General features: G+C 34.4%; 1 protein-coding gene across 7 annotated transcripts in view; it reads right to left on the bottom strand.

Moving 5' to 3' along the window:
* Positions 1-5,625: 5,625 nt before the first annotated feature.
* Positions 5,626-20,369, bottom strand: part of Rbbp8 (RB binding protein 8, endonuclease) — a 100,499-nt gene continuing 85,755 nt past the window's right edge. For all 7 annotated transcript variants that reach the window (XM_074070151.1, XM_074070149.1, XM_020182588.2 and 4 more), the window contains 6 exons: positions 19,456-19,570; positions 16,093-16,236; positions 13,354-13,423; positions 10,617-10,713; positions 7,463-7,604; positions 5,626-6,016 (listed from right to left, as the gene is read on the bottom strand). In XM_074070151.1, the coding sequence (XP_073926252.1) occupies positions 5,919-6,016; positions 7,463-7,604; positions 10,617-10,713; positions 13,354-13,423; positions 16,093-16,236; positions 19,456-19,570 (666 nt within the window). In that variant the 3' untranslated portion in view covers positions 5,626-5,918. The remainder of the gene's footprint in view (positions 6,017-7,462; positions 7,605-10,616; positions 10,714-13,353; positions 13,424-16,092; positions 16,237-19,455; positions 19,571-20,369) is intronic.

The raw sequence follows: 20,369 nt of genomic DNA, 5'->3' as shown, positions 1-20,369 counted from the left end.
TGCAACACCTTATTAAAGAATCAGAATTTTGGAGGTGTGGCTCAGGTAGTTAAGAGTGTCTTCTTCACAAACACAAAGCATGAGTTCAATTCCCAGTCCCACCAAAAAAAAAAAAAAAAATCAGAACTTTCCCTGGGGATCTAACCTATTGCGTCATGCATCCTAGTGCTCTACCACGAAGTTGCATCCACAGCCCCAATATTTTTTTAAACCCACTTTAGAATTATAAATGGATTCATTCCTATTTTTAAGTTACAATTATAACTGATATACAGAACAAGAGTCTCTCCTCATTTCCAGTGGGGGACCTAGTCCAGTGATTCTTATTTCGTAAGCTCTCGTTACCACTTAGTTATAGGCTCATGGGAGTAATGGTGTCATCTTAATCTTTGTAACCTCAGTTGCCAGCTCTGGTATGTAACATACAACCATCAAGTGGTTGTTTAAACTTTTTTCCATTTCATTTCTACCAACTTGATGCCAGTGCTCTTCATACTTGGAATAACTATTCTCCTGTGTACCTACCTCGTTCTATGCCTGACCTACCTCATGTCCCCTAAATCTGTCTTACACATGTTGTTGGTCTGATGAGTCTGTTTAAATCAACACATTACTGCCTAGTTCAAAATATTTTCTATCAGGAGATGCTTGAAGCTTTTATACTATTCTTGCTATTTAATGTCCCTGGTGTCACAGCAGTATTTCTTAATTTGCCTCATACTAATGATTTGAGAACTCGTTAAAAATAAAAATGTTCAGGATACACCTGAATCAAAATTCTCATGGGAGGAGACTGAGACTCTCTACTTACCAAGCATCTAGAGTTTGTTCATGATTAGGGTACTTGTGGACATTTTGCTAGCAGCATTGCATCATCTGAGATCATGTGAAAAATGTAAATGTTAGGGGCCTACTGAATTAAACCTTTGAGGTGGAGGCCTAGCAATCTGTGGCTTAACAAGCTTCTAGATGATTCTGATGTAGTCTAAATCTTGAATGCCACAGCACTAGCGTGTAGCAATGACAAAAGACAGCGTTCCAAAACTCAGCTGTACACTAGATGCCTGGATGGTTCTGATTTAATTGATCTAGAGTACAGCAAACATTTGACTGCCTTATTAAGGATGACAAAGCTGATTGATATAAGACATAACCTGCCATCCGTAACTCAATTCACAATTTTGTAGTTATCTAGCCTTGCCAGTTACTTATAAAGTGAGATTTGAGTGAAATAAATTTATGACATTAAAGTATCATTGTCTATTGAGATTCTGTATTAATTTGAATAATTAACACATTTGAATAATGGGATCTGCTATTAATGTTTTGAAAGCCACAGGTCTAAAGACTCAAGTCTAAACTCTAATCTTGGGTTCAAGATGCAAGTTTAGGCCCTCTCTTATGAATACTCCACAGCGGGTGTACTCTCTGACCCATCACCTAGGAAAGGGAAAGAGCACCAAACTGAGGTCCCAGACACACTATATTCTAGTTTCAGACCTTTGGGACCTTTGTAATCACTAACTTCCATTCACTCATTACAAAGTGACAGACGAGATTGAAATGACCACTAAGGTTCTTTCTCTTAGTACTACAGCATTTCACATTCATTTCTCAACAAATTGAATCATCCCCTCCTTTCTGTTTCTCTAGGATAACTAACCTAAGGCACAGCCTGGGTTCTGATCATTCTTTAGATTTCTGTAGAATCCAGCATAAGCTTCTTTGGTCCCCTAAGCATCTTTTTATTTGTTCCATCTCCTACTGGGTAATAGGATCTTACCTATCTCTTTGTATCCCTAAATGCCCAGCATGTCCATGCTTTATTTTTTGGTGGGATTGGGGTTTGAACTTATGGCTTTGCACTCTACTGCTCGAGCCTCAACTCTATTTTGCTCTGGTTATTTTGGAGATGGAGGGTCTCACGAACTATTTGCCTGGGCTGGCCTCAAACTATGATCCTGCCAATCTCAGCCTCGCAAGTAGCTAGAATTATACGTATGAGCCACTGGCACCTGGCTAAATGTTTTTGCAATTTTATTTCAGCAATAGCTACATTGAATGGTATTTTTTGTCTAATGTGCTTTCACTATTGTACCAAAGGTTCCAGCTCATATTCTATTCACCCTAAATATTTTCTTTGATGATTCTTTATCCCCTAGTTTCCAATGATTATTTCTCTAAGTATAGCTCTCTTCTGGCCTCTGCTGGTGTGACAGTAGACAATTCTTTGCTTAAGTGCATGATAGAGAACTCAAATTTAAGGGTAGTTTACTAAGGATCCATTCTAACAACATCAATTTAACAGAGAAAAACTTTGAGATGTCTCAAACTGTAAGGTGTGCTGGGAAAACACAGCTTAATGGTAGAATTTGAGATGTAATTAAAATGTTTATTTTAGAAGTGGCATTTCTCAAAATTACATTCATGCTTGTTATGTTAAGGTGCCAGGGACAATGGCATAAGATCCTCAGATGTGTCTTTAAAAGCTTGCTCTTTTGCAGAAAATGTTTCAAGTTTTTCCTGATTCTGACACTACACTTAGTTAGTATTGTGCCTGGTAAAGATAAAGCACTCGATAAATGTTTATCAAATAAATGAGTTAGTATTCTTTGGTTTATATAACACCACTATTTTGGTGAATTTGAATTAAAGACAATCTTAGAAAAAAATATAACCACAAAAAAAAAATAGAGACAGTCTTGGAGGAATCTGTAGTCTTTCAAAGTGATTTAGAGGGTCTAAGAATGCCGCCTGCACTTTCAAATACATGAGCTAGCTGCAGTTAGACTGAGTTACTAACACATTGAGCCTTTCCAGTTGGACTTTGGTAGAAAATTTTCACTGCATAAGAGGTTTTACAGAATATTCTTGTTTCATTTGGTTTTTCTCTCAAAGTAACATGTCTTCTATATACATTTGGGTTCCCATGATTAACTCATTCAAACTGTTGCCATTGAAAACTTTAGGTTTCAAAAGGTTTAATCGAATACCTGTTTACCAAAGGCAGAAAAGTGTTACTCTAAGGGTAAGTGTTGACATACATGTAAGTTGTGCATGTTTCCAAGGTTTAAATTAGAGTTGTTCAACTTTAAAAAGACTTCAGGAAACCTGAATATAACTTTAACTAGTGAATGACATATATTTGTATGAAAATACTATAGAACATCTATACGATACAAATACTCTACAAAAGTATAAAGCATATATATATATATATATATATATATATAGTTTGAGAATGCACTGTTGCTAACTTCCATTTGCCTTTAAATGCATCCATCTAACTCAAGAGGCTTTAAAAAGTGTCTAAAGCAATGCTAGGAATCTCTCTGTACAGCTATCCTTATCTCAACTAGCAAAAACTCTTTGTCTTTCTTCTTATTGTTTATGTCTTCTCTTCAACAAAATTAGAGATAAAGGTAGAACAGGTTCTGCCTGGAAGCAAGGGGGGGTGGGGGGAGAGGATGGAGGCGGGGAGCACGGGGGGAATGACTCAAACAGTGTATGCACATGTGAATAAATGAATAAAAAATTGTTTTTAAAAATTGTCTATTTCAGGTTGGGTGTGGTGGCTCACACTTGTAATACCAGCTAGGTAGAAGGTGGAGGTAGGAGGATCCTAGTCCAAGCTCAGCCCCGGGTATAAGCAAGAGATCCTATCTGAAAAATAAACTACAGCAAAAAAGAGCTGGAGGTGTGGCTCAAGTGGTAGAACGGTTACATATCAAGTACAAACCCCTGTACCACCAAAAAACAAAACAAAACAAAAAAAAGTGTCTACTTCATTACTCCATTTAAAGATCAGTACCAGATGAATAGGGGGTGCCACCTAAGTTCGTCCAACTTTACAAGGTGACTTAAGATAAAATGAAAAACACTATTTACAAATGGGTTAGGTAGCTGCCAAGCTATTGTCAAGTATCTACTCCACTATGCTTAGGATGCTTTTTAAATAGCAAAATCTATGTAACTGGAATTATATTTGCAGCAAGTAACTGTTGAAATTCAGGTATCCCAAACTCTTGGCCTGTACAGGCACTATACCATAGTGGATAAAAGTTCTGATTCTGGAAGGAGGCAGTCATGGGTTCTCGTTTCATTTCTACCAGGTAGTTGTAAGAGGTAGCCATGTGACAATCCTGGCCATTGAGAAGCAGGAGAAATTATTGGGTAGGACTTTCTGGAAAACTTTTTAAAGTAATAGCACATGCTATTTTTCTTTTCCTTTCTTCTTGCTTAGGACATGGACATGATTCAAGAGGTGGCCTAGCTATTTTACACTCACAAAGATGAATGCAACATATGAAGCATGGAAGAGTAGAAAGCTAGGAAAAACCTGGCTCCCTGAGGGCATTGTGGAGCTATACTAGCTGTGTTTTGACTGCTGACTTCTAAACTTTTTAAGGTGAGAAAAATTAAGCCAGTCATTTGTTGTTTAATCTCCTGTTTTGGGGAACAATTTCTTATAGCTTTATATAATTATTACGAGGTATATAAATTCACAGAATTATTTTAGGATTGAAAGAGAGAAAAAAATGTAGTTTATGTGAAGAGCATAACACTGTTCCTGGCAGATAGTAAGCGACTAATAAATGGTTGCTGTTAATTTGGGGACATCAGTTGAGTGCCAGTAGAGAACAAAACTTAAACACAGGACAAACAATTTGGGAAGGAAAGAAAAGTGCTCAATAGAAGTTATGATAGGGCGGTAAAAATTTCAGAATCACATTTAGTGTGAAATAATGTACATAAGTGGTCTGACCTCTAGTAGATACTCAATGTATGTAATCTCATTTTCCGAGCTTGTGAGAATAAACACTGATGTGATTTAATTATAGGAGAACCTTGATAAGCAAGGGAGACAAGCAAGACCAAGCAAGGAAATTTTAGCAACTCTGAGAAGTGAAGATTTTATCTGTAACTTATTTAGATTTTAGTGAGGATTTCTATTCAGTGTCTTCTGTATTCTTGCTTATATAATAACTGTCAAGATATGAACTAAAAGGAACACACAAAAAAGACACTGGTTAACAAATGCCACTAAAAAAGGTGACACCAATGTGGTCACTTAACTTAATGACTCATTCACTGGGACCTAGAGGAATAGAAAGTTGCTAAACAGAGAAATGTATTTTGAGGCCAGATTAGAAATTCATAACATTAGTTAATCCAGAGAAATATAACAACTGAACTTGAATAACTTGGGCAAAGAAGCACTGAACAAATTCAGCTTGAAAATTCTACCAGGAAAAAAAACCATGATGAAAAGAAAACATGCACAGAGCTGGAATATTATATCACCTCAGAGGATGATGCTAATGTATAGTATACTGATATTTGTGGTCACCTTGAAAGGCGTTTGCTACAAAGTAGTGCCTTTCAACAAAAGTCAGACCCTGGAGAGTTAAAAGGACTACTGAAATTTAACTGTTTTTTATCTCTTAAAGAAAAAAAAAAAAAGACCTAAACGTCAGACACTAGTGTGACCTACAAAACAGCAACTGATTAAGAAAATGAAAATCTATAATGATTAACATGAAGTCAATGCTGAATATAAATACCATGGAAAAAATGAAGCACAAAGAAAAGATCTGTACAGAACAAATCACAGACTACCACTACTGTATTTTCAAAATTATAATTACCAAATAAAGTAAATAAACAACCCTTAAGTTAGAGTGCAAAATGAAAGCACCTGACTGTTTTAAAGCAAGAAAATACAACATAAACACATCCACATTTTAAATAGTTCTTTGTATGGTAGGTAAATGCCATTTAAAAACATTTTTAATAGAAAACTGATTTATAAATCAATTTACAGAAGATCAAAAAAATCAATGTTTAATACCAACTTTAACTATAAATAACTAACACAGGAGAAACTGTCTTCTGTCCTTCTGTTGTTGCTTCAACATCTATGTCTTCTGCTCCTTGCCTTTTGGAGAAAACATCACATTGTAAGGCTGCCGCCTTTTTGGACGAGGGCAAACATCAAGATCTTCCTTAATATAACCTTAAAAACAAATAATAAAATTAGAAGACTATATTTGCAACATACATTTCTTTCACATACACCTATTAAGTATTTATTTTATTTAATGCCTTCTAAATTTACATGGTTCTTCTGATTTTTAGCTGTGTGATGCTGATGAATGGTTTCACTACTTGGCCTCATTTATACTAACAAAAAAAGCAGCAAACATTTACCAAACGCTTTGTATACAGTATCTCAAATAACTTTCACACTCCTTTGAAGTAGCTTCTACTATACCTACTTCGCAGATGAGGTAATGGAGACCCAGAGAATTAAGTAACTCTCTCAAAGTTCACAAAGCTAGAAAGAACTGGAAGCCTGCCCAAGCTCTGTCTAATTCCACTATCAGAGCTCTCAGGCATTTTTCTATTTTGCTGCCAATGGGAACAAACTGCTAAACACAAACTCTACCATGATAAATTTCAAGTGCTTATCAAAAAAAGACTGTTTTTGTAGTAGCTACATTGGATGACATGCTGCTATATTCTTTACACCATTAAGATTCTCCCAAGGTGTCTCCAATTATGTCATTTTCAAGGGCCATACTAGGAGTACAAACACAGGTTCTGCTGTCTGATTCTATGTGATGACCAGGCAGAGACATCACGTCAAGGGGGACTTAATCTAAATTATTAAAGGGAAAAGTAGAGAAACACTTTCTGTCAGAGACTTTGCAATAAAGATATTGTTCATCTTACAAATATAGGCCTAATATGCAAAGGCTACAACTAATTAACTCTCATAAACCTAAAAGTCAAAATATAAATATTCTGAACATTATATTTTCTGGTAGTATTTCAGGAAACATACCACTTTCCATAAAACTCAGTGTACCCATAATTTTTAGTACTATGCTGCTGTGAATGATAATTCTAAGAATAAAAACCACAACTTGTAACCTTTATTAATAGCTTTAAAGCTGCATGCCTTCTCAAATTACATTAAATACAAGTGCCAAATCTGAAGGAGTCAGATGCATGTCAACAGTCTAACAAACATCCTTTTAAAATTAGATATGGTCTGTAAACATCTAGCATTTTGGATTAGTGAATTTTAAAATCCAATTTTATGCTCTTATTTTTTTAAAAATATAATTTTGCTGGTAACTTTTGTAAAGTCATTTTTTTAAAATTAAAAGTGATTTTGGTGATAGGATGAAATTGGTTTCTGAAATTTGAATGACCAAGCAGGCTAACATATACACGATCACCTTAAAGTGATTATAAACAATGCCTAACCCCAAGTAACAGAAGACTTGAAGATAAGTCTTTTATATTTAGCAAGGCATTTTTATGTCACAGAAGCAGACCCAACTTGCAGCAGCAGAAGATAAACAGAATCATGGAGAAAGGGTTAATCTTCAGATTTGAGCATAAACAAATATTTTAAAAATGAATTCTAAAATATTACAATCTCTATTCTTACCTCTTTCCACACAAGTTTGAGTGGAAGGAAAACCAACTTCCCAGAAATTCTCTGGTGTACTGGGTGGAATGTAGCGAAAACGGTGTCTTGAACAGGAAGCCAACTTCTTCTCTCTTTCTTCTGCTGGCAGATCTGCATAATACTAATAATAAGATTGGTAAGTTTTTTTCATTTAGGAATAATAAATGGAGTGTCATACTTATTGATTATAAACTGGAAGCTATAAAAATTATTTACTAAAAAATTCAGCATTCTCATGAAATAATACTCACTGCTAATATCAATAATTAATGTTTACAGACAGTATTATTAACAGTAATCAATGCTGGTATTGGTCTGTGATATGCTTGCCTCACAATGAGAGAAAAGGAACTTGATCACAATTTCAATTAACATACTACCTCCATCAATAAAGGCTTGCAATGAAAAAACAATGCCAGCTGAACTTTACAGTGGGCTGAGTGAAATGGGTAATTTATATACAAACTCATCTTTGCCAGACCAGTGGCAAAAATTCAGAAGTCTGCAGTTTTTTTTAAAATAAAAATTTAGATTTGAATGTTACAGGATTCATGACTTGCCCCTTTAACTTATATTTTTAACTATGATCATAGAGGACCTATGCAAACATATATAAAACCTGTATGCAAAAACTGTACAGGTCTTCAGGCTCTAAATGTCTCTAGATCTCAAGAAAACAAGACAGTACTTTATAGTTCAATAGAACACAGATGACAGGGGTCACTTAATTCAGCCAATTTCTTCATTTTACCTTTGAGAAGCTGAAAATCAAAGTGATAATTTACCACAGATACCACCTATTAAAAGTGACAGTCTTAAGACTAGGATTTAAGTGTGAAGTAAAGATTTTCAATACATTTAAATTTTACATAGATTAAAGGCTTTTAGAGAATCTGTGAAATATCTTTTTTTAGGTATCTTTTCATCATTTTCATTGCCTTAACTATAAGCTTCTGTTACCTTAGTCTGGGCTTTGGGATAGAATGACCTGAGAGAATGATGGTTATTGGAAAAAACATCATCACCAAATTATCTGAGCAACAACAAAAAGCTAGTACAGCTATAAAACAGCAAGTGTGTGGGAGAGTGGTAGAACATACAGAGAGAAGGTGGGGTGCCCAGTATGTTGTCTATGATAAGGACTTTTGATTTCTTTTTGTCTTTTGGTGATGCTAGGGATTGAACTGAGGATCTCACACTTGGTAGGCAAGCACTCTATACTAAGCTACTCTGTGGATTCTGATTCTTAGTAAGATGGGAAAATACTGAGAGGTTTTGGCTAGAGGACTGACATGATTTAATTTTTATTCTAAAAAGTAAAAAAGACCCTCCATTGTTGGGTTGAAAGCATATTCCGAACAGACAAGAATAAAAAGAAAAGGAGAATGGAAATGGGAATATAAGAAAACTCTGTGTATTCTCAATTTTGCTGAAAACCTAAAAAAACTGCTCTAACAAGTAAAGTTATTAAGAAAAAAAGGGGGGTACTTTAACAGTCTAGACAGGATAAAACAGTGCCTTGCTCTGTGAAGTTGGTAATGTGGTGGTGGAGATAAGTGAATAGAAACAGGACATGTTTTGAAGGTAGAACTAACAGGACTTGCTGACAAATCAGATGTTGAGATGTGCAAAAAGAGTAGCAAATAACCACAAGATATTTTGTTTAAACAACTGTAAGAATGAACATACAGACTGAGTGGTGAAATTTGGAAATCAGATATAGAAACTGTATGTTTGCTTTGGGTTTTTAAAAGTTTTGTTTTGTATGTTTAATTTTGGACATGTGAAACTTAAGATCACTATCACATGTGGGTGTGTGCTACACATTCCACATCTGAAACAGTCTGTGGGATAAACTCAGGAATTGTAAGTATTCAGATAGCATTTAAGTATATGGAACCACACTTTCACTTCTGGTCATCACATAGTAACAGCAAACAGATTCACTTGTCTACCTTAAACAACTATAAAAACTACATAAGATAAATGAAACTGATTTTCAATGACTGGGCAACAGTGCTGGAAATGATTACTGAGGAGGGATGCACATTAACAATGTTTGTGTCATCCCAAGAGCTGTCTTCTAACTAGCAGCATTAGTTTTTAGATCATAAAGAGTTATGGTTGCAACTTAAAACTAGAGATTTACTTATATAGATCACGTTCTTTAGCTAATGAATGATGATATATACAATTTGTGTTATAAAAACTCATCATATAAGTGGTTATTTGTAACGCCAATCTGTTTTCAAAACAGCAATTGCAATTTATATTACAACTGTGTTTAAGAGCATGTTTTCATAAAACGCTTACCTGCACTGCAATATATTCATACTTTCATATGTAATCCTAATATTCTTGGTTACTAAATTTTTTAATTTATAGTTGTTAAAAAGGAAATTAAAAGGGGGAAGTTAGTTGCTGAAGGCAGGCATCTAACAACTAATGGATAACACAAAAAATAACAAAAAAACCCCCACAAAAATGGTAACAAAGAATCTGTCTGGAATGATTTAGTACTGAGACAATTAGTACTAATTTAGTGTTTAAGGTAGCCAATGTACTAAAGTAAAAATATAAGTGTTCTAAGAATGAAGCAAAGCTTAGTCATATTTTGTTTAGAAAGGAGAATGAGAAAAAATATATAGGATTTACAACAGTACCAATTATTTAAAAAAATTGTAAATGTATCTAATTTCTACAGAATGCTAGTGAAAGGAAAGAAATGTTAAAGTTTCCTATTGAAATATCAAAGTTTTGGATGTGGCTGCAGTGAGGTCTGAGTTCAAACCCCAGTACTGATAAAAAAAAAAAGTTTTCCCCAAATAATACATGTATAGAAGCTTTTGCAAATAAATATAGAAAAGAAAAATGGTACAAATGTCCCAAACTGGACATAACAGCTAGGGTTTAGGCCTTGGGTTCACTTAAGCTAAGAGAAATTGGGGGATTTCATTTTTACCTATTTAGATCTCTCAGGTCATAGCCACTATACTCTTTAGATGTCCTGTTATCACTGGTTCAAACAAAGTTTCTGAATACAAATATGGCTTCCATCTGATTTTAAATCATGCATTTATGATCAAGAAAGCAATACTTAAAAAAAACCCCAAGTTTTATATTTAGTACTTACAATTTCACATTCCTTACATGTGTGTCCAAGCAATCTTCTTCTCTCTTCTTTTTTCCGAACCACCTCAATATGAGGAAAATTTTGTAAGGCAGTTTCTCTGAGGGAAAAAATGAATTTAAAATTAACCTATTCGCTATCACAAAGATCTTTTGTTTGAAATCTGAATTAAAAAAGGTGAAAACTCAGAAGAGAAATAATCCTAAGACTTATTCATTTTATTTGAGATGCTTATTCAGTATATTAGGAAAATAAATATTCCTTCTCAAATATTTATTAAATGGCTACTATATGCCAAGTGGCTTTTTTGTTTGTGGATTTTTTTGGTGGCACTGGGGATTGAACTCAGGCCCTGTGCTTGCTAGATAAGAGCTCTACCACTTGAGCCATACCCCCAGTCCCTTTGCTTTTAGTCTATTTTTTCAGATATGGTCTTGTGCTTTTGCCTGGAGTACTTACCCTATGTATGTATTGTGAAATAAAGTAAGTAGAGGAATTATGTTACTAGCCTTGAAAAGAGGGATTTTCAGTAGGTGGGACAGACAGAGGAAGGTACATAAAAACCCTATAGTAATATTGAATTTGAGTTGGCGCTATCAGTGTTATCAGTTATCTTAGAAAACCAAATCAAAACATAAAATTGTATACCTAACTCTGCCCATCTAAAAAGTCTAAAAACAATGATTAAGTGTAGTAATGAGCAACCCTAGTGGTCAGACTAGCCCTAATGTCATTTCTCCCTAAAAGAGCTAGGACTCCTTGACAAATGGCAGATTCCAGGCCTATTGCAGGAAAAGTACAAAACAGACTGTAACATATCATATCTGAAATAAGGAAGCTATGAAAGATGACTAAGGTAATATCTGTTCAAAGAGGCTCGTAAGGGGCAAAGATGGGAAATCTGAGTACAGAAGTTCCTCCTTATCCACCTTTTTGCTTTCTGCTATTTCTTATTTGAGGTCAACGAATGTCCAAAAAACTTTAAATGAAAAATTCCAGAAATAAGTAACTTACGATTTTTAAATTCTGTGCTTCTGTGTAGCATAATCAAATCTTGCACTGTCCTGCTCCATCCTGCCATGGATGTGAATGATCCCTTTGTTTAGTGTATCTGCCCTGAATATGCTATCCACTAGTAGCTGTCTTGGGTATTAGATTGACCATAGTGGTATCACAGTGTTTGTGTTCAAGTAATCATTATTCTATACTATAATGCCCCCAAAGTGCAAGAATAGTGATGCTGGCAATTTTGATATGCCAGAAAAAAAGCTGTAAAATTTTTGCTTTAAAGTGAAAAGGCTAAATATCAGAGGTATGTATGAATAGGTAGAAAACATAGTATATATAGGGTTCAGTACTATCGGTGGTTCCACTGGGGGGCACTTACTGGGGGGTCTTGGAATGTATTCCCCATGGATAGGAGGATAATAACTGCAATAGAGTTAACTACATAAAATATCTTTAAATTCATGAGTCTATGGTGATACGTGAACAAAAAACTACCTGTTCACATTTGGGATGCTAGGGTACCATTTCATTTGAAAAGTTGTCACAACAAAATGATCAATTTTATCTATCAAAATCTCATAGGAATCAATAAAAATTTATCTTGAGCTGTTCTAAAATTTTCAACAAAAATAAAAACATAAAGAGTAACTTTACTTATAAACTAATTCACTTTGTAAGCATCATAAAAAAAAGCATAAAAATTTTTGGAATGAATTACTATGCTTTGAATTCATTTCAAGAACAAATAGTACACAACTGAAAGTTAACAGAATTTGAATATCTGTATAAAAGGCAGAAAATAGCATTATAGTTCAAAATCAAGATGCTAAAACTTAAGTTTTGTTGTTGTTGTTTGTGGTTACTGGGGTTTGAACTTATGGCCTGTGTTTGCCAGGCAGGTGCTCCTCCATTATCAGCTACTCCTTCAGTCCTTTTTCCTTTTGTTATTTTTTGAATTAGGGTCTTGCATTTATGCTCCCACTGGCCTGGACCTTGATCCTCCCATTTAAGCTTCCTGAGTAGCTTGGATGGACAGGTATGTACTACCACAGTCAACTTTTTATTGGTTGAAATGGGTCTTGTGAACATTTTGCTCAGGTTGGCCTCGAACTGTGATCCTCCCGATCTCTGCCTCCTGAATAGCTAGGATTACAGGTGTGAGCCACCTTGCCTGTCTTATTGTTGTTTCAAGGGTTTAAAAAAAATCCTCTGAAATCATTTTTAAGGATGACAACTTACAGTTCAGCACCTCAAGTCCTACATACTATGTTGAGTATACAATTTAATAAATTCTAAAAGTTCAAAATAAAATAGAATAAAAATATAATATTTGTTATAACAAAGCAGATAAACAATTACTACTGTTTAATTTTGTTAAGTGTAAATTTTGTCATTTTTATTTCTGAGTCCTGTTTTGGTTATGATCATAAAGTAAATGATTCTGCTTCTTCTTTGTTTTTGTTTTTTGAGATAGTGTCTTGCCCTGTGGCCTGGTCTTGCTTTGTAGCCCAGTCTGGCCTCAAAGTTACTATGTAGCACAGGCTAACCTTGAACTTGCGATCCACCTGCCTCAGCCTCCCAGGTAGCTGGAATGTGCTACCACTTTGCTCTAGTTCTAAATGATTCTATTTTAATCAAAGTAGCAATTTAATCAATAGTTCAGAGATACTCTAACAAAGACAGCTCTGTTGTACTTCCAATTAATTGCTGATATTAATCAAGACCCACTTACCTCTCATTGTCTTGAAAATATGGCTCCACAAATGCTTTCTGTTTGACTTTATCTTGTTTATCACCATGTGCTAAAACCATAAACAAAACAAGCATAGCTCAAACTGAGTGTAGAATTTAATGAGAAATAATCAGCTTGTTTGGAAAAAAATACGGCATGTACTAAAACTAAAACCTCCCTTTTTGCTGAGTTTCACACTCCAGGCCCAGGGGCCTATTATTTGAATCTTTTATTACTACTTTTTAAATTCTTTTTCAGCTGCATAATGAAGAGTGCTGATTGTTTTACTCTAGAGTTACTGAACAGCTACAAGTCCTATCTCAGAAAGCAGTTTCCAGATATCGGTCATCATTTGGCAAGAAACAACAACAAAAATCAGCTTTTAGTATGTCCACTTACCCTCCTGTTGATTTTTATAATGTGTCTTTGGGTAGGTTGTGATTAAGTAATTTTATAAGAAAATTGATGACAAAATTTAAGAACTGGAGCTCAGAACCTGGGAACTGAAGTGTAAGGTTCTAGACTCAAATAGCCAACTGCTATCATCCATTTAAAGTATCAAAATTTACTGAACAATATGCTAAATTCTCAATATAAAACGTAGAACAAGACAAACAAGGTCTCATGTCCTCAAGGAGTGTACATAACAGTGAGGGAAACAGACAGTATGTAAGCAGAGAGTTAAACATTACACAAGAAGACTGTTAAGGCTTATCTGAGAAAAACACATGTAAGTGGTAACTGAATAAAAAAAGCCATGAGAAGAGGTGGGGAATGTTATAGATAAAGGTCTGGAGATTTAAAAAAGAGAGAGATTTGGTATGTTATAGAAACTAAGAGAAGGACAGTGTAGTTGAAATTTAGCAAAGAAAGAAAAGTGTTGGGGGAGATGAGGCTGGAGAGGTAAGCAGGCACCAGAAACAGGACTAGGAATCTAAGAGAAAGACCCTCAATTCTCTTTTATATGCAATGGGAAGTCACTGAAGATTTTTATTAAAAAGAATAAACTTTGAGTTATAATCTGCATATAAACTACATTGATTTTTAGTGTACTAATTTTGATAAATGCATGTTCCAATGCAGCTGCTATCTAAATAGATATAACATTTCCAACACCTTTGTTCTCATGTACATGAATGCTTGTCCCTCTTCTGCTCTCTCCTCACTCCCACAAACACTGATTTGATTTCTTTCACCAAATAGCTTAGTTGTTTTAGATCTACGTATCAAAAGATTTATTATACTTTGCTCTTCATCATTTGTATTTTTCTAGATCTACAGGTTGAAGATTTATCCATGTTGTTGATGACTTATTTATTTGTCTGTTGCTAGTATTTAGGTTTCTTTCAGTTTTAGAGGTATTACAAAGAGTGCTAGCATGAACATTTTAAACACATCTTTTTATGGGTATGTTTCCATTTTTTTTGGGAGGGGGAATATACCTAGGAGTCAAATTGCTAGGTGATAGGATAAGTGTATATGTAACTTTAAACAAAACTGACAAACCTCGATAAAGCTATTTAACAAGCCTACCAAACTGTTTCCCAAAGTAATAGTGACAATTTTATACTCTAACCATCAATGTATGGGAGTTCTAGTCGTTCCTCACCCTTTCCAATATTAGACTGTCTTTTTAACCCTCTCAGTGGGTGAGAAGTGGTACTCATTCCCTGATGCTCAATAATACTGAACATCTTTTCAGGTATTTATTTTTTCATTGAAGAAAATTTAAGCAAAAGATAATCCACTCTGCATTTAAAATAAGCCCTTCTTGACGTTCTGTAGAAAACAGACTGGAGAAAAGAAATAATTGATTAAAAAGAATACCAGTTAAGAAGCCTGCAATAGAATAGGTGAGATAGCAGTGGTTTAGACTAAGGTGGTGACTGCAAAGATGGAGAGAACTGAAATGATAAAAAATATATTTTGGGGATAGAATTACCAGGGTATTAGACTGAGTATGAAGAGATAAAAAATGAAGTCAAATATGATTCTCATATTTCTATCTTTAGCAACTGGGTAGATAGCTACTGGAGTTAATGAGACCTGCAAAGGCAAGGGGAAGATTAAAAACAATGTGCAGAAAAATAAAGATTTCTAATTTGACCATATCAAGTTCAACATGCTTAAGATATTATATAGGTAACCTGGATTCCACTGTTGGCTTCAGAAGAGCAAGGACTAGGCTGAGCATAATAAATATATAGAAACATCTTCATTTGGCTTCCAGAACAGCAAATACTCTATTTCCCTACTCTCCTCACATACTCTTCTCAGTTTCCTTTGTTCTTTGTTTCTCTGATCTCTTAAAAGCTGTCATATCCCAGAGAGGTCAGAACCTGAAATGTTCCTCTATTTATTTTTAGTACCTTGGTAATTTCACTCAGTTTCACCGTTTTATGTACCAACTATTAAGCGTCAAAATTGTTCCTTACTCTGGATTGCTGGTCAAAATTCTACATACCAACTGCCTACTAAACAAATCCAATTGAATAGTTCTGATAAATATTTTATAGGTATGTAAGACTATAACATAAGGGGGAACAAGTTAAAGGTACAGGGTAACTCTTCATTAGCTTGAAATTATTTCAAAATTTTAAACACTGGAAAAGAAATTTATATATGAGACATGAAACTTTAATGTTAATATACCTTATCAGTCCTGTTAACTAGTTTGATCACTTAACTTACTGAATTCAGTGTAATGGAGAATCCATAACTAAGGAGAAGATAGCTTACTGCTTGGTTTCTTTGTGGTAGCTGACAAGTCCTCCTCTTCATCTGCCACCTGGGGAAAACTATCTGCCAAACAGGATTCATACTCTTCATGTGTTGTCCGATCAAACATATCTTCCAAGCTATCATTCATTTTTCTTTCTCCATCTATGTGACAAAAAAACTGGCTTACAGCAACAAGCAAGCTTTTTGCTTTCCACATAGCACAATGTTACTTGTAGTAACTGCAATAACATAACATAACATAATGAGGGGTTTTTCTGGGGGTGAGGGTACTGGAGTTTGAACTCAGGGCCTCACTCTGACATTTGAGTAACGCCTCTAGTCCTTTTGGTTTTGATTTTTCAGATAGAGTCTTGAACTTTTATCTGGCCTGCCTTGGATTGCGATCTTCCTACTTCTACTTCTAGCCTCCAAGATAAGAGGCACATGCCACCACACTCAGCTTGTTTTTCAAAACAGAATCTTGCTTACATTTTAGCCAATGCTAGCCTTCAACTGTGATCTTTCTCTTCTCTGTATATTCGGTCCATGTCCTGAGTGAGGTCTTTAAAGGCACTTGATAAAATGAGGTATTTTGTTTGTTTGTTTTGTTTTTTTGTGGCACTGGGGTGTGAACCATAGGTTTCAAACTCTGGGCTTCTTGCTAGGGAGACACTCTGTCACGCCTCCAAGCCCTAAAACATGATTCTTACATGTGGACTGCAGGCTTTACTTTAAAGAGTATTCTTTAACTGAAAAGATGTGTATAGTGAAGTACTTGTAGATGTACTTGTAGTACATGTGTAAAAGATGATTCTAAAAATGCTATAGTTGTATTATGGCAATGCTCAGTGAATGTAATTTGTTGACAAAATGTAAAGCATGTGATGAAGTGTTTAAAGGCAATTTTTAAAACAAAACTGTTACAATTTCATTTATGAAGAATGTTCTTTCAGGGAACAGACATGGAAAGCAAAAAAAAAATTAAGTAGGGACATATTTGTGGATACATGTTAAAAATATGATTCTTTAATCAAAATTTTTACAATGTGGTTTAAGTCTTACAATTGGTATATGAGGCAAAAATAAACTCCCAAGTCCTGGTAATTAGTGTATAGTTAAAAAGACTTAATGTCATGACCTTAAATGTTCTGTGAAGAGACTGCTAGATTTTCTTATTATCATAGAAACAAATGTCTTACAAATTTACTAAAGTTTTTCCTCTCTGAGCTCATGTACAACTCATAAAAACCAAAAGAAGTGTTATCAAAGAAAGTGAGAGGAATAGAAAATGTATCATAATAAATGATAAAAAAAAAATGCTAAATTTAGGGCTGGTGGAGTGGTTCAAGTGGTAGAGTGCCTGCCTAGCAAGTGTGAGGCCCTGAGTTTAAACCCCAGTACTGAAAAAAAAAAAAAAGAAAAAAGAAAAAAGAAAAAGCTAAGTTTAAACAAAAAGTCTATAAATAGTGGACATTACAATTTCTATACTTTTTACTACATCCTTATTTTTCTAATAAGGCAGCAAATATATTCTTGAATCATGATTAACACTTGGTAGTTTAAAACTGATAGAAAGAATGAATTCAACGGCCTATTTTCTATATAAAAGAGCTAAAATCATCTTTAGAGATTAACTACATTTCCCATTCTATAACCACATTTAAAAAAATACCAGAGCCTAAGGAAAATGAGAAGCAGTTTCAATTGTACATCAAAGGTAACAGATCCAAGCTAGCCAAGATTACACAGTATTAATACTTACCTTAGCTCCTAATCCAGAATGCTCTATCACTCTTTCTCCTGAACCTACCATCGGCTATCATATCCTATATTTACTTGTTTCTCCATTAGAAAGTAAGTCCTGTGAGGTACTTTTTTTCTGTTGACTCATTATCTCCAGTTCCTAGACTACTTCCAAGTACAGAATTTCTGCTTGAAACTGACTGAATGATTAAGCCTTTATTTATTTTTCTGCTGAGGGAAAAATTTACAAATAAAATGTAACTTCAATAAGCTAGACACTATACTACACATTTCCAAAGTTGATAATAAATCACAATGCTATCTTATTAGTTTTTGGCCTGATTTCTGATTGTGAAATAATCAGAACTACTTGAAGATAAGAGACTATACCCATTTGATCTATCTCATCACCTGGTAAGTCTAACACAGAGTAGGTCTAACAGAGTGGGAATACAGAAAACACTTTCTGAATTAAGATGTTAACAGTAATTAGGAGTTTCCATTGGTATGCTTCATTTTTAAGCAATTCTAAGCATGAAAAAGTTTTTTTTATAAGGCAGATTTCTTTGTTCTCTCCAAAATATGGCCTGTACAGTGACTCCTAATCCACATGCTGTTCTTATAATGTGATGTTGATAGCCATCTTCTTGATCATATGGTTTGTTATTCATTACTAAAGAATAAAGATTTATGGCAAAGACTTCTGAAATTTTCTCTCACTGTATTTAGGGCAGCAAGAGAGATGCTTGGTTCAAAAGGAGTCATGTAAGACTGACAGTTTCATATTCTGGCCTTGAGTAGGTAGGCTATGGAAAATTCAGCAGAAGATAGGAAGTATGCATAGAGCTGGAAAGTCTTCGGTTTCAAGCATGATTATGGAGAAATCCTTTTGCTTTAGCACGGCATCCCATATGGCAGGTCCTGACCTTCCACACATTAAGAGTGATACATGAAAAGTGATTGTTTCCATCTAACTACTCTCATGTCATATGCCCCAATAACTAAGAATGCTGCTAAGGTAGTGCTAACCAAAATCCTTCATTGTTCCTATACCTTTTGGAAAATCAAGGTTTTAGGCAAAGAATTAATAGATTCTCACTACAAAGACCTCTGATTTAACTAAATCCTCTTACCTGCAGAGGCAGAATATGGCAGATTAACTCAACATACACACTTAACATTCTTAGTGTAAATGTGAAAATCTTTTAGAAAAATCAAAATTCTACCACCAGACTTTTAAAACTATTTATGAAAATATGCCTAAACCTGGGATAACCAAACTTTTTTCTTTAAAGATCAGACAATAAATATTGTAGGCTCATGAAGCCATAGGTATCTGTACCAAGTACTCAATCCTGCCTTTGTATGGAGCAAGCAAACATAGGTGACACGTAAAATGAATGTGGAGGCTGTGCTCCAATAAAACATTATTTATAAAACTGGCTGCTGGCTGTAGTCTGCTGATCCCTGGAAGCAATTTTCTGAAATAAAATTATTTTGGCTAAAGATTGTTTTTTTTCTGAAATACTAAAACTGAGCTTTCCTAAAGAGAAACATGCTTATCATTACAATGGTACGACTATGAACTTTATTTCACATTTTGATTAAAGTAAAAAAACAAAACAAAGGAAATCTTACTTGGACTTTTTTCTCCTTTTTGCTCTTGTTTCTTCATTTTCAAAAGTATAGTTTCACTGACCAATGTACAGTCCATGTCTACTGTCTCTCCTCCTAATCTTGACTGACTGCCATCCTGAATAAATATTTTAAAAATCCAAAACTTTAACAATCATTCCTTTATGGCCTTGTATTTTACTTTATACCAAAAAAATTAATAAAATATACATCACATAAATTTTTACTATTTTTAAATATTGTTACATTTACTTTTATATCTGAAGAACAGAGACTTAGGTTTCATTGACACATTTTAGCTTCAATATATAAGACTAGGAAAAGGAGGACTAGCACCATAGAAAGGGAGGCTTATTTACCACTGAACTCATTTGAGCTTTCCCTTTCTTCTTCTCTAATCTGTCTCACTGTAATGAATATCAATGTACAATAAGAACAATTTCAATAATCAAACTTATTATACTGATAGATACATACTACTGTAACAATGGTTACTTTTGTTATTAAGTGCTACTAAGTGAAAGAAAGCTTCTCAAACCATACAGAATCTAAACACACGGCTAAAAAGTGCTTCTACTATGAATTTTAATTTAAAAAATACATGACAGTAAGTCTGCCTTACTTGTGGATGTATTACACATGGTTCTGACCAAATGCAGTTAAAATAAAACCTCAAAGGAAATTTCAAAAACAAAATCTTAAAATTCCTAAGTGTGCATTACACAACTCAGCTTGGATGATACACAGAAGCTCTTCGATCTGTGTCTGTTGTGTTTAAATCTTTGTGTGATCTGCTGAGTATTTCCTTGCTCTTAATTTTGTGGAAAAAATGTCTCCCAAAAAGTAAGGTAAAGGGAGATGTGCTTAGTTTAAGTGATAAAGTGGAAATTTTAGATTTGTTGAAAGGCACCATATCT

The sequence above is a fragment of the Castor canadensis genome, chromosome 4 (assembly GCF_047511655.1).
Source record: "Castor canadensis chromosome 4, mCasCan1.hap1v2, whole genome shotgun sequence".
NCBI classification, from domain to species: Eukaryota; Metazoa; Chordata; class Mammalia; order Rodentia; family Castoridae; genus Castor; species Castor canadensis.
The sequence above is the reverse complement of the archived record's forward strand: the minus strand, read 5'-3'. Positions and strand labels throughout refer to the sequence as shown.